Raw genomic sequence first — 15246 nt, 5'->3', positions numbered from 1 at the left:
CATACGACAACATCTGGACCTTTCAGGATACTGCAGAAGTTTACCTCACCAGAAAGGTCTCCTTGTATGCTATACCTGGTTCTCTCTGCTTTCAGTTACTGAATGAACCTGTGCGCCTCGAGAACTAACCTAATAAAGGTGTGGAAGCAAGTTGAGGGTCAAGGACCATCCTGTTTGAACTCTACAATGTAAACTGGAAGACCATCCAGCAATTAGATATTGAGACAACCACCTAAGTCTCATCTCTCCAGACATGGCAGAGCTGGAATTATCAGATCAGGGTAATCACAGATGAGCTGGTGTCTAACACAACATTGCCTCCTAGGAACTGGTGTCAGTACTGACGGCAAGGTAGAGTGGGCAAGTCTTTTTCTAGGGATAAAGAAAGATGATAGAAACAAATCATGCTTACCTGTGCTTTCCTTTTCTCCCGTACAGTACTCTCTAACGTGGGGGGTTCATCCTTGCCAGTAATCTCAGAGAGGTCACCCAAACCCACTTCAGGCCCATGCTTTAAGCCACCTTCTTTCTTTGACTGGAGTCCAAAGAGATCTGACATGATATCCGTATCTCCCCTCTCCCCCTTTACGAAGTGCACGAGTTCCGTGGCGATACCTGGCTCAGGCACTTCTGCCCTCTCAGCCTCCATTGCATCATCGTGGATACCAAATTGGGTTGGGTCAGGCATGTCACCCAGGATCTTTGTGACTCTGATGTTCTTTGCGCCTTCTATGAGGCCCCCTCCAAACACTGTGCTCCAGAGAATCTGAAAGATTCCTCCCAGTATGGCGAAGAGCAAGTGGAAGAGCCCCACGAACAACGTCCAGAAGAAAGAGAAGAACACCTTCACCAGCTCCTTCAGAGTCATCTTCTTTACCTTCCTACACTGCTTCTTGAGGTTCTTCAGGGTGGCCCTCTTCAGAAAGTTGGCCACGTTTCTCTTCACTGAGGCACAGGCCACGGCAAACGCAGAGGCACACTCAAAAGACTTGTCGTCCTCTTCACCCTCAACTTCTAACGTACAGGAAGAGTCTTCATTTTCTTCCTCCTCCTCTTCTGGCCTGTCGGCAGAGTCCGATTCTGAGATCTGTGATGCTAACTGCATCTCAAAGATGGTGTCTTCACAGAAGTTCACGAACAGCTCCATCTTCTCTTGCTCTCCGCCTTCGTTGACGACATCAAAGATGAACTGCTGCTTAGACTCCTTCACCTGGGGCTTCTCCCACTGAGTTCGACTGGACTCACTGATCTCAAAATAAACACGCTCAATTTTCTTGGCCTCACCCATGATCTCAATGCGTCCTAGGTAAGGTTCAAAGTAAGTGAGTACGCTTTCGGCTGGGTCCAACAGACACTTTAGGCGAGAATCATTTGGCATATGTTCAGAGAGGTTTGTCAATAACACCGCCACGTTAAACCCTATGTCCTTGGCCGGCTCGTGGAACCGGTCTACAAAGTCAACGTAATTAAACATGTCATTCTCATCCGCTTCTGCGCACGAAAGGAGAAAGTCAATCTCTGACTGCGTGTACTGTTTTTGCCCTTCCATGGCCTTCTGGAATTCCTTTTTGGAGATGATCCCTTTCCCATCGGGGTCATATTCTTTGAAGGTGTCTGAGCCGGTTAAGTCTTTAAGTTTCAAGAACATGTCAAAGAATTTCAAGATCATTTCTACATTGGTAGAGGACTCTACCAGTGTGTCAACCATCTGCTTGCCAATAGTTCCATTTACCACATTCCCTGTGAGGCAGGTTCAAAAAGACATACAGATACATAAATAAACCCACGTCATCACATAACTGGTCAGGCAGATATCTTTTAGAAGACTTATATGCCAAATCGGTCAGCTCTTTTCTGACCGTGATGATTTGGAAATGGGTAGGAGGGAGCAGCAAGCCATAAAGACTACACCACCAGGAGCCAAGGGGGAAAGAAACACAGGGAAGGAGGAGATGGCCACACCAGTGCCTTTTGTCTGGCCTGGGGCCTGGAGAGTGGTTTCATTATCAAATTATCGGGGACACATAGGGATAAGTGGTGCCCCTCTAATCCCCTTAGACCTAGGAGGGTGCCCAACTAGATGGCTGGCATACACACTGGCAGCCAGATGTATCGAAAAGCAACGGGGAGAGGGAGAGGATAGGGAAAAGCAAAGCTTGGAGGTTTTCCCCAGTTCATTCTGGCTTTCCTACTGAGATAAAATGAGTTGGTTTCAGGCTTTGTCCATCAGACCATGTGCCCCTCACTCATTTTTTTGTTTCTGAAAATTTGGTTTTCTAACCAATGTCATACGGCATCAATGACCTGCCAGAAGGATAATCTGCGTGATTAGTACGGTTAGTGCTCGGACCAATTACAGTCGTGTGATTGCCTAGTTATACCAAACAGCCCAACCTTCCAGGAGGGACAGAAGCATCACCACCATGTCCTGAAGGAGATCCAAGAGTTCCTTCAGCAGCTCGATCTGACTGGAATCCTAGAACAGAAACAGGAGATACCCCTGAGCTATCTGATCCCTCAGTAAAGTACAGGGCAGTGAGCAAGGAGAGCCTGCTCTGGGAAGGTCAGGTGAAGGCTACATCCATCTCCAGAATGAGCTCCCTTCTCATGGTGAATGCGGATGTCTTAGCATCCTCTCTTTGTAGCATCGGGAGGCTCGCTGCAGCAGGGTTCATACAAAAGAGTTCCTTTACGGTTTTCCTTTTATTAACGCAACGTGGCAGATATACCAATTGTTGTCCAAAACTACTGAACAACCCAATCCACCAAAGAGCCGTTAGGTATCTCTAGTAGCTTAGGTTGCCATTTTTCATACTGAAGAATTACCAGTGAGCTTCGGGGGAATACTACTGCAATCCAATTAAAGTATCAAGGTTCTAATCACCAATTGGGTTCTCCTTTCTTTCTTAATTTAGGTTCTCCTGATTCTAATTGGTGGTGATCTGGGTGCCAGTGGTCCCTTAAAATGTTATTAATATATCATCGAGGCTATTCCTCCGGATGGTTTTGATACCAGTCTGTTTGGTTTTCATTTCAGCATTGCAGACAGGGCATTGCCAAGTGAGCTCTGGGCTTGATACCTATGTCACAGAAGCAAAACAAGCCTTGGAAGATCTGAGGTGGGGAATCTGAGGGTGAGGTTAAAAAATGCATTCTGGGCCACACTTCTTTTACAGACTCTCTCTCACAAAGACATAGTTCTTTGGCCCTTCAGACTTCAGAGGGATTTTCTAGCACCTTTGGAGTGTGTCACAGCTGTCCACAAAACATCAGAGAAGTGTAGACTGTCAGAGCTAGAAGAGCCCTCAAAGGTCGTCTATTTTAACTCCCAATATTTTATAGATGATGAAAGCAAAAACCGGAAAGGGGAAGTGACTTCCCAGAGGACACCAGTGAGGAGGTGGCAGGGTCAGGATCCTGTCTCTGGAGCCTCTACACCGCACTGCCCCACTGGGCTGATAAATCGGCAGCCCTCCCAAGAACTCTCTCCCCCCATAAGGCCAGAGTCAAAAGGGGAAAAATGAAAGGGGTAAATAGCACATTCCAGAAGAGAGAGGCAGATGTGACAGCCTTGACAATTTTAGATACACATTATTTAAATTAATGCTGCCAATGTTACTCTGAGCAGCCTGAAACATATCCTGAAGTTCTCCCTCATGTGTTGTCATGGAGAGAGGCCATCGACTACTACAGACGCTACATTTATTTGTTCATAATAAATGCTCTGAGCGATTCCGATTCATCTTGCCAGAGAGATGGGGAGTGAGAAGGAAGGGCAGAGATGGGGAAGAGGGGAAGCAAAGGTGACAGAGAAGGGAGATGTGAATTACAGAGACATGCAGACCTTTGACAGAGCAGACAGGGGGGTAGATCATGTGCATAAATTGCAAAACAGTGACAAGGAAGCAAAAGGGATTAGCACCATAAAAAGCAAGTGTTGAGGCTATTATGAAAAGGACACAAGGGAGAAAGCTGCATTCATGCAAAAGCCTGTCTGGGACACCCCCGCCCCCACGCCCCCCCAGGAGGTGTTCATTCCTATCTCCCACTTAGGCCCTCATTTTAAAAATGAGACCTGATCTGCATGGCTTTTCCAATCATTTCGTCAAGCAGCCACATCCACAATGGGAAGACCAGGGGGTGGGGACTGACTTAGCGTTTCACACCAACGACACGTCGGGAACGGGGAACGGGCCACAGTACCTGAGAGAGTTTCATTTGCATGTTAGCAAATACATGGAGGAAGCCGACCACTGCATCCCATAGCCTACTGTGAGCGAGGCTCTGCTGGTTCCCAACGCAGGGGCCCTACGGAGAGGAGGACACTCTTATTTCACTGGAGCACCACAAGCTGCTCTGAAACTTGCCCTAGTAAGGGCATTTGACATCAGCTCATATATGTAGAGAGCTCTTTCCAAAAGTCACATATTTTGCAGCTCAATATTTTCCCAGGATATTACTTTTCTCCCCACTCCATCGGGTCCCCCCACCACCACCACCAATCCTAAGATCCTATTTCTAGGAAAAATCACTAGGAATGTCACAGTGTGGTGATTTTCAGAGATTTTCTTTTAGCTTCCGTTCTTATGCTAGAGAACATTATTTAAGAGGTAAATGCTCTGGTTGAAACAGGACTGAAGGGTACTCCTGCCGACTCTGGCCCACACCTTGGCCTAAGAGGGGTTCTGAGGAACTCCAGGGTTCCAAGGAGCACAACTTGAAAACCAGGCCCTTGTGCACGCATTGTTTGCAGGCAAAGTTGCATGTTAGATGTGATGACCACAGGGCTATCTACTTAAGTGAAAAAATCTGAATTATATTCCTAATGTTCAATTACTTTTAGGATTTTCTTATCATTAACCTAAATGTCAGGTACATCATCTCTATCTTTTCTGAAAGCCAGACATAGACGGATGACTTGATGAACAGTCTGCATTTTCCATGTCAATAACCTTTCCTATTTTGGAAGATCATTATTGAACCACTGTTTCTTTTCTCTTCTTTTTTAAAATAAGTTATTTGAAATTCTTCTGAATGGAGAGTTGTCTATTCTTTCTTACTTATTTAATCATTCATTTATATCATTATGGACTCCACACATTCATTTTATGCTTTGGGTTATAATTCAATACTACTTTATTTACTTTCTTTTGTAGCTCTAATTTTTCCAGTTTTGGCCATTGGGAGCTCTTTCAGTTGGCTCCTGTATCCCTTTGACATACCCCAATCATTTTTTTTTAGCATTCTCTTGCACTATAGCATTCTCCAGGCTCATCCTGTATGTTTCCAGCCCTAGTTCTAGAATCAGCCATTTCTCTACGGAGACCTATTTCCTTTCAATGGAGAATGGTATTAGAAACCAAGATCTGGGCTCTAGCTGTGCTTGTTGCTACTGGGGTATCATTTTTTAGGTCCTCCTGGCTGACAGAGCAGCAGAAATATGTGTGTTGTCCTAATCCATGTGTATACACATATCCATAAATATTTCCATATGTAACCATTTGTATCTATGTTAAGCTGAACATGAGTTTAGCATACAAATGTCTCTGACTCTCATTCATTCCCACAGGGATCTTCTATCTCCTCTGCTTGCTCATCTGTAACTTCCCACTCCAACAGTGAGAAATCTTGTTCACTTCCATTATATATGTATAATGGTTTCAGAATTATTAACACATATCCACATGGGAAAAACTTCATCAACCAAAGTGCTTATGTATAGCTCCTTTTGCCTTTGGTCTTTCAGACCGTACTCATTTCCAAAGTTTCTTAGGCCAGCACCTTATTCCCTACCTCTTCAGTGAGGCTGTTTTATATATATATATATATATATATATTTAATACATTTAGAGTCTTTTGTCACATTCTGCCTATGTTCTTTATCCTTAACTCTTCCTTATAGCTTTTTCCTATATTTTTCTACACTTTAATCATTCTCCAAATCACGCTTCAACAAACTTTCAAAAGGAACACTGGTACTAGTGTCCTAGTATCAAGTTCTAGAAAAGGCTTGGCAGAATTCCCAGGGAAGAGGTGAGCAGGAGAAATTTTGCCTGTGTCCCTAAATCAAGTAAGCTTGTTTAAAAATCACTGTTCATGTACATTTGGTGTCTGATCCCTAGAAGCCTCTAGATTCTTTGTTGAAACAAAACTGATTGTTGAAAGAAACTCACATTCACCCCAAATACGCTTTTCTTTTACATTTGGGTTAAGTGCTCCATAGGAAGTTCTGGAGATTAGGACGGGCTCTGCAGACAGCAAATCAGATGCTTGTCAGATCAGTTCAATGACCTTCATACGTACTTCACATGCTGTGAAACTTCAGCTCAGTCACCTGTTCCTAGGTTTATCTCCCTATGTTCTTACAATCCTTGAGTAAAGCATGGATCAATATCTTCCTTAAAATCCTTCTTTTCAAGTCTTAGTCTTGTGTTTATTTTAGTAAGCAAATATGATCTGAGTGTGCCAGTTGGCTCAACATATAGATCTTAAAAAATCTTATATTACGTCACAGAGCACCATGATATGGCTACTGATTTCACAGCAAGTTCTGCCTGAGGACATCCTCTACTCCTTTTCACAGTAGCTAGACCACTGTAGGCAATGAGTGGAGAATGCTGTGCACAGAGAAAGACTGCTGTGAGATGTTCAACCTGAAATTTACCTGTTGATTTGACTGCCACTGCACTTAGTTTATGTGCTTCTGAAGTTACCTTTTCCATAGAGTGAATTTCTGACCAATTAGTAGGCTCTCATGAATTCTCTTTTTAATCTCAAGCCTCAAGATAATACCACTTGTCCCTTTATTCCTTCATTCTATCAATCATTCCTCCACTCCACTCTCCATGCTTACTGAACACCTCTGATGCGCCACACATGCTAAAAGTGAAGAATTTTAAAACGAATAAGAAATTTTCTGTTGACAAAAAGATTTCAGACTACGAGGGAAAGCAAAATGTTAACCAGATAAATGCAAATAAAGTGTGACACTGCCATTTACAGGTCACAGTGGGGTCCATAAACTACAGCTTCTCGTAGAGTGTAGGTACTACTGGTTTCTATTTATAGGTAAGGAGTATTGTCAGTGCTATAGCTAGATACACAGTCCACATATGCAGCCAAGTATTCTGTAGGGAATTAGAATATGGGAATGTTAAAACTGTTCTCTTTGTTTTCAGGCATGCACTCTATAGCACACACCTGGATGTATTCCGTAAGAGAATTGAAAATCTGCTTGGTGACCGCCAGGGCTTTGGAAAAATTGTGCTGTCCAGATTCATCAATGACGTCCTTCCCTGAATAATACCAGTAGAAGTCACTGATTGATTCCTAAGAACAAAAAAGGAGAGTTTAGTATTTCTCACATAGTGAGAGAGTTTAGTATTTCTCAGTCCATGAAGCTAAACCCAATGTTCAGGAAGAGTACAAGAGCGTCCTACATTTCTGTGACCACTTTGTTATGATAGGAGCCTGGGACTCTGTGAAGAAGCACAGAGGTATCTGATCCCGAGCACCTTTTAAGTACAGATATTCCCCCTCCGCAGGAAAGAACAGATAGAAGAGAGGGCAGCGTTCAGCTGGACCTGGGTGACCATGTTATAGGACAATTTATTCACAATGAAAAATGTACGTTAAAGATAATATTGATCATCCAAATAATCACGATAGCAGCAGCAACATGATAGCTGACACCGTAAGTGCCGGGCGTTGTTCTGAGCACGTTACACGAATTAAACCTCTCCATCTTTACCACCACCCAATGAGAAAGTACCACTCATTTTCAATGAGACAGGACTACTCGTTTTATAGATGAGGAAATTGGAACACCAGGAGGTTAAACAGACTGCTCCAGGTCATGAACTGGTGAGTGGCAGAACCAGGTTAAGGAATCAGCAAAGAGAAGAGGGCATCCTTTTTTATGTTTGTGCAGATTTTCTTGACATTATTTGGATTTTCCTTCAAACAATTCAACCAGATGACGCCTCAACACTAAGAACTTGTGAACCCATCTTATTCCCGCTTTCTGTACCTCTTTTTCCTAGTGAAAGTCTGTTCCCATGCACAGCTTGCCTGGAGTACCTTGGCTAAGCTTACACTGGCAAAAACTAAAGTGAATCAGCAGTTTATAACAGAAGATTTGGTAGTTAACCACTCCCCCGACTTCCGTCTTCAAACTAACATTTAGGTATTTGACTTCCCATAAGCGTGTGGACATAAGATTACAAGACCTTCCTTACTGGGGCTGGGCTGTATCCTGGGCCGTCCCTGAGGCTGTGTAACTGTCTTTAGCTTCCGGAAGTGTATGTGAGGTGTGCTACCATCCAACGCCCACTCACCTGCAGACGCAGAAGGTAGTCCACAGTACTGATGATGACGTTCACGGTGGTGGTGTTGCCCATCTGAGTCCGCAGGAAGTTCTGGAAATCTGAGAACACCAGGGTTGGGTCAGAGTCCATCCCCTGCAGAGCAGGTGGCTCTAGGCTTCTTCTCGGCTGAGCTCAGAAGAGACTCACCATGTGAAAAGCCTTACAAGGGCACACTGTTTAGGTCCTGAAGGACAGAGCACTGCCCTGAGCCCTCCCATCCCCGCGGCACCAGAAACTGGACTTAATGAGCCCTGAGGGACTTGACAGCAAGGGGTGGGTGTTTAGCTTCAACATCTGAAGATTCTGGAAGCAACTTAGCCTGGGTGGCACTAAATAACATTAGCCATGAAGTTAAAGGCCATGTTACATAGGGTTTCTTATTAAGGAATGGATTAACTGTTGTCCTTAAATTAGCAACTGGCTGTATTAAATGTGGCAATCTGAAATGAATCAAAATTTTGTACCTGAATGTTGTTGTCCCTTGACAACTCAAATCTATTCCACTTACCACTGTTATGTCCTTCACAAAGTAACTGTAGGAATCTAAAGAGATCTCGTGTAAACTCATCATTCTGGAGTACTTTTTCACCTTGAAAACACAGAATACTGGTGAGCATCTGTTTGACTTTTCAACATAGAATACCTTCCACCACACATGACTGCAAAAATGCTAAAGGAGCTGTGTCAGAACAGTGCGGAAAGGGAACTGTGGATGAATGGTGACAGACCCAATTAAAACTGGAACTGAGCCAACACCCAACAAAGCTAGAATTGTTAGCCCCGGGATGCATTTGGAAGGAAAACAACTAGGCAGTAATGATTCACAGTCCATAACACATGCTTTGGAAGATGGAAGACACTTCTTTAATTAAACAATAAACTGCTGAGTTAAACTCAACATGCAACCACCAAGCCGAAAATGTGTCTGTGCTGAGCCAATTAAATAAGATCTCTTAGGACTCACACACATGGTAGGGGCTCGGGCCGGAAACTCAAACTTACCACGCTCACGAATGATGACTAGCCATAAGAGAAAAACAGAAGGATACAGAGTAAGAAAACCACAAACATCAAGACAGACTCTCTTTAGCTAATACTGGTTCTGTGAACACATCAGCCTGGATATGCCTTATCAAAACTACAGATGGAAACATCTTGCTGAAATGGAGCAAGTCCTTGGAGATTAAGCAGCAGTGAACAGGGGCTCTAACCAGAAATAGTTAACTAGGATTTTAACTGGAAACAGAGAAGCCTTCACCTTCATCAGTTACTTACGTGTTCCTTCCTCAGTAACCATCCCCAGGCCTTCAGCTTTATTCTGCCTCTCAAATGCATTCAAATCAAGGACACTTGTAACAGACGAAAGAAAACAAGGTTCAGGGCTACACGCACTGGGAAAATGGGTTTTTAACATCAACGAACCCATCAACTAAGAATACCCTGTCCTTGCATTATCATAAATGCACCAACGTATTGTGGTATGGTTGAGAGTCTAATGATTCCCTGGGTTTGGGCTAAGCAGTGTTGTCCAAGGATGTCTGGAGCTCACAGCCCTTGCCATGTGCAAGGACAGGGGCCAGAAACATGTATGTGATTGTCACTGTTTGTCCAGTTTGAGTCCCTTCTTATGGATGAAGATTTAGAAAGGCTTTCCAAATCAAGAAGGAATAATCTGTTTCTAAGATTTCTTAAGGGAAAGTTTACTTTAAGCTGTACGAATTCATGTTCACCTTCCACATTTACCTACTTTCTCTGAGAATCACAAGGAAGAGCGGCTTTTAGTCCTTAGGATGAATACTGATGGAGACAGCTACAAAGTTTCAGATATTTTTTTTTTCTTTTTTTGCGGTACGCGGGCCTCTCACTGTTGTGGCCTCTCCCGTTGCAGAACACAGGCTCCGGACGCGCAGGCTCAGCGGCCACGGCTCAAGGGCCCAGCCGCTCCGCGGCACGTGGGATCTTCCCGGACCGGGGCACGAACCCGCGTCCCCTGCATCGGCAGGCGGACTCTCAACCACTGCGCCACCAGGGAAGCCCCAAAGTTTCAGATTTGGAAGGGCCACACCCTTTTATTCTATCATTCAGGAGCCAAAAGTAGCCAAGATCACGCTTCCTAGAGGCAATGGTGTCCCTAGGTGCTCCTGAACCTGTGACAAGTTGGCTTTCACTTTTGTCCTCACCTTCCACAACCTTCCCAGCCACAGCCACCAACAAAACCTGCTTAGCCAGGAACCTCTAGGACAGCCGCAAAGCTACAATGAGAGTAATGATCACGTGATTTCCAACTGGGGCTCACCCCATTTCTCTAATAGGGTCTAACTCCTTAGCCGATAAAGAAGAGTTTATGGAACATAAGACCACAAAGTGTCACAAGAATATAGACCTTAGAGAAGCTTATGGCTGAGTCCAGTAAGATTCTGCAAAACCTCCTCTTCCTTTTATCACTGGGCAAAGGAAATGACTGTTGGATTGGAAAGACTTTGGGGGAAAATCCAACACCCGTTTTCCCCTTTTAGGGAGTCACATATGTTCTGTAATTTAGACGAATTTTAAAGAGAAACAGAAAATTCCTACTGCCGTTATATTGGTTTTCCCCAGACCCTGCTATAAAAAGGGTCTGCTTGATAATACAAAATTATCCTTTGATTTTGGGAGGAGAATACGGAAACAGGACATTTGGACATAGCTGCTTTGAAGCATCACTGCTGATTCAGGAGACAATCTGTGCAGTGGACATTTCTGACCCTTACCCCATCCTGAAATACCCATTTCAAATGTTCTGATTTCTTCAATGCTTAACGATTTTACAAATACACATCATTTTTATAATCAGCAAAAAACCATTAAAATACCTTAAAACTTCTGTTAGGACTCAGTTGGCCTCTAAGGGTATGTCACCTGTCCCTCTAAGCCATCATTATAAATTAGCTTAGCAATATTAAGTACTACAGATTACCAAGAGAACTCTTAGAAAGTTAATTGAGAATATCATGGGCAATATGGGACTGAACTGCCTTGATTTTCGCCATCTTTGAGTCCACATGCACTATTTCACCCTCAGTGAGTCAGGTCTGGCAATATTACATTTTCTTTTCCTGAGGGAGGTAATAAATGAATTGGTTGTCGGTGGGGGAAAAATGGGGCTGAGGACAAGGGATTGTACTGCAGCTCAAATACGCTCCGTATAACCCCAGGGTACAATATTTACCCAATCCAATATGACTAGCAATATTATGAAGTCCACCAAAAAAAGAACATCCATCCTCCAAATTTTCAATTGGACTAACGTTCCAAGTTTAAGAATTATTAATTGGAGGCAAACGAGCTAGATAATTATAACTTTGACTTCCTTCAGAATGAGTTGCAGACGGTTCAAAATACATATGAATCTCGGAGAATAAGCTGACACTTTTCTTAGAAAGATTGCTGGCTTGTTTCTGAAATGAGCAAGTATGGTAACCTTACGACTTTTGGTTGCCTATTGTTCATCTGTCAGAGGGTTCAGCCGTGAGGGGAGGCTTACACCGCTGGGTAATATAAATGGAAAGTTTAATGCTTTGTTTTTCAGACAATGTCAAAATGTTCCCACGTCAGGATGTGCCTCTGTCAAAATGGATATGTCAAAATATGTACCCACAAAATATCTATTCAGGCTCAAAGAATTGTTAAGGATTAACAAAGTGCCTAATGGGTCTAACGAACACATAGCCTTGAGTCATACTGAGGGATTCCTCCTCTTTTCCATTCTTTTCTAGTTTGACTTTTATGAGCATACATGTCTAAGAGAAACTCACACTCAGCTCCAAATAAAACAACCTAAGAAAAAAGGAGGTAAGGGCGATTCAAACTGTGTGTGTGTGTGTGTGTGTGTGTGTGTGTGTGTGTGTGTGTGTAGATTACATTTTCCCCTCTGAATGCTATTTGAAGGTAATCCTGAGGGCTGGAGGAACAATACCCATCCTCTTAGCTTTCGGAAGTAGGTACTCCTTTCTCAATAATTCCATGATAAGCCAGTTTATTCTGTGGCCCTCCCCCACCCCATTACCCTTTCCCTGAATAGTGAAGAACTTTAAAAAAATGCTATGGATGGTTTTCCCATATTTACCTGCAAGACTGCATAAGACCAGAAAGGCTTTGAAAAAACCCAGCATCCTTTTTCTCCTTTAGGTAATCTAGCATTTTCTGCAAGGGAGACACATTTAAAAGGGAAAAACAATGAAAACTATGGCACACGTACTAACTCTCCTAATTGTGATGGACAGATGGCAGCCACGCAGGTACACCAAGTCAGATCCAGGATGGTAGTTTGTAACCCTGGGTAAGCATCGAGATACTCCACCTGTGGACTTAAACCTTCAGTGTGCCTGAGCGCCACCCTCCACTTATGGAACCAGAATATTTTAGGGCAGATGTTTTATTTTATAAAGGTCCACTGGTATTGACAGTATAGTGGATCTTTGACATTCATAGATTTACTGTTTGAAGCCTCTTCTATTTGGGAACAGGTGCCGGGACTGGGATGTAGTAATGTTTACGGTTGCTAGGTATAATCTGAACAGCTCATGCAATGAGTTTAATGCACTGGAGCAAGGAGCTTACCTACTAATGAGCCTAGTTGAGAGCACAGTATCTCTCTCACAATAAGACTTAGTTTCCTCTGTTCCCTGTTACTGGCAAGCCAGGAACTTTGTCTGACATAAAAAGAATTTTCTTTTTTTTTTTTTTTTTTTTTTTAAAGGGCTCTGTAAGAAAGTCAACTGACGGGGTGGTGGTGGAAGAGAACAGAAAGTGAGGAGTGCCTTTGAAAATGGTAGTTCTTAATGAGAAATTTGTTTGTGATGAGTTAAAGCCTGGGAAAAATTATACGCAATAATGGTAGTCATGGATTTGGAAATTCTCAAAGGCCCTGGGATATAACCCTTATGAATGCCAAAAGTCTTTGAAATTTCATTTTCCTGTGCACACAGATGGTTTTATTTTTAGCCAGAGCCTGGAGTACTCAGGAGACACCAGTGCATTTCTATCTCCTGTAGCCAGTTCCAATTCAGATTGCTGAATGAACTCCATGTGCCAGACACTCCACTTTGTATGTCTTTGTGTGTTCTCTCATTTAATGCATGATGGCAGGAGTTTTTATTTGCATTATTCACTGCTATACCCTCTACCCACAGAAGAGAGCCTGGCCCTAGTGCATAGTCAACAATCACTAAACAGCTGTTAAATAAATGAATAAATGAATGAGTGAACGAACAATAGGTGTGTGGGGTTATGAACCTCACTTAACTGATCAGGCCCCTTTTGCTCACAGTAAGGCAGCTAATAAGGGAAAGGGTCGAAATAAAAACCTAAGGCTTAGAAAACTTCCTCTAGAGCATATTTTTGTAGAAATGATGAAAAAAATGTAATGTTTTTCTTTTTGAACCTTAGGTAAGCCCTCTTTACTAAGCATACCTTTGTCTAAAGACTCCTAGTCCTGGTTTTATCTGTGTTTCCAGTTACTCTGATATAACTGGTCACTAAGGACAAAACACCAGCAAAGGTGATTCTGGGTGGCCACCTCTGTAGCAGAGTCAACATCTCTTCCCTGAAGTGTGACAGCTGTCAAATGGAAATACCCCAGGAAGTCTGCCCCACCTCCTGCAAGCCCCCATTACCTGCTGCACGCCAGCGTTGCCCCCATTCAGAATGGCGATCCCCAGCTTCAGAGTCTCCACCACCATGGGGCTCATCTCACCTGCCGTGGTAAAGATTCCGTTGAATCACCAAGGAAACAGAGGGTAAATCACATCTACTGGGCTTTACCAGGACCCGTTAATAATGACGTCACGTCATGGTGTGACATCTCTGTGGTAGCTAAGGGGCCCATGTAGAAATCTCAGAAATCACCTTTGCTGGCGCTTATCATCTGAAGGACCATCTCTGCGGCTCCACGCTCATGCAGCCGAGCTTGCTGATAGAGGGTTTTCTGCTTTTCCATTTCTTTCTCCTAGGAAAAAAAAAAAAAAAAGCGGGAAAAGATTTGTTTACCCCCAGAGAATCCACCGTGGTCAGGTGAGTTGAGAGAGAGAATCTTTACTTGCCTAAGAAGGCAACAAACATAATTTTGAACAAAACAGACTTTGGAAGTTTATTTTTAGATGCTGTCCAGCTTTCCAAAACTGTCCACCCATAATTTACTCAACTTTTGATGCCGAATTTTCTACTTTTTGTACTGATAGGTAACACAGTCTGTTCCCCTGTGATACAATAATTATAGGAAGTGACCCCAGATTAAGATGTGCTTGTTTTCAATGTTCAGTCATACAGGAAAACCTGCTGAGGGCTCAGCTGGAGTTTCTCTGTAGGAAACATCCACTTATCCAGAATGCTCAGACCACACTTAACTGAGACTCTACCAGATATGAGATGCTAGAATGTCAAGGCTTTCCAGAGCTGTAATCGTCTTCATTTACTTTTACTGTTGTATACTTTGTCTATAAAACAGTACAAGTAAACTCATGTCGTTCTATCTTGAGAGATTCAGGGTCCTGCACTGCCTCAAAATTAAGATTGTTATTAAGTACGTTTACAGAATAACGGTGCAAAAAACCATCCAGTGTCTCTACTGCTGTGAATTTTCACTTTTGAACGTTTAAATGTGCCCTTCTATGGCCCCTGTTACGACCACACTTGGGTAGAGGTAGGAGATTTTCCAGAAGAGCAAACCTGTGGGGCCGTTTGCTGACTGACTGGCTGCCTGCTACCTCTCATTAAGCCAAGAGACAGACAGCAACCACAACTAATGTATTTGCCACCAGACACATGTGGTGGGTGAGCCATGTGGCTAATGTCAGCACCCACCCCTGAAGGCCCTCCTGCTGGCTTCAATCTTAGTGAGAAC

The 15246-nt window shown here is 43.3% G+C and overlaps 1 protein-coding gene across 2 annotated transcripts in view; it reads right to left on the bottom strand.

The window, feature by feature from the left end:
• Positions 1–15246, bottom strand: part of RYR3 (ryanodine receptor 3) — a 563985-nt gene that overhangs the window by 26852 nt on the left and 521887 nt on the right. For both annotated transcript variants that reach the window (XM_029237020.1, XM_029237021.1), the window contains 11 exons: positions 14253–14352; positions 14021–14100; positions 12472–12548; positions 9642–9715; positions 9369–9386; positions 8875–8955; positions 8337–8425; positions 7201–7329; positions 4204–4308; positions 2395–2476; positions 413–1740 (listed from right to left, as the gene is read on the bottom strand). In XM_029237020.1, the coding sequence (XP_029092853.1) occupies positions 413–1740; positions 2395–2476; positions 4204–4308; positions 7201–7329; positions 8337–8425; positions 8875–8955; positions 9369–9386; positions 9642–9715; positions 12472–12548; positions 14021–14100; positions 14253–14352 (2163 nt within the window). The remainder of the gene's footprint in view (positions 1–412; positions 1741–2394; positions 2477–4203; positions 4309–7200; positions 7330–8336; positions 8426–8874; positions 8956–9368; positions 9387–9641; positions 9716–12471; positions 12549–14020; positions 14101–14252; positions 14353–15246) is intronic.

Source organism: Monodon monoceros, unplaced genomic scaffold (assembly GCF_005190385.1).
Source record: "Monodon monoceros isolate NGI ecotype Baffin Bay Population unplaced genomic scaffold, NGI_Narwhal_1 Super_Scaffold_21, whole genome shotgun sequence".
NCBI lineage: Eukaryota > Metazoa > Chordata > Mammalia > Artiodactyla > Monodontidae > Monodon > Monodon monoceros.
Note: the sequence above shows the minus strand (reverse complement) of the source record. Positions and strands in the feature narration are given on the sequence as shown.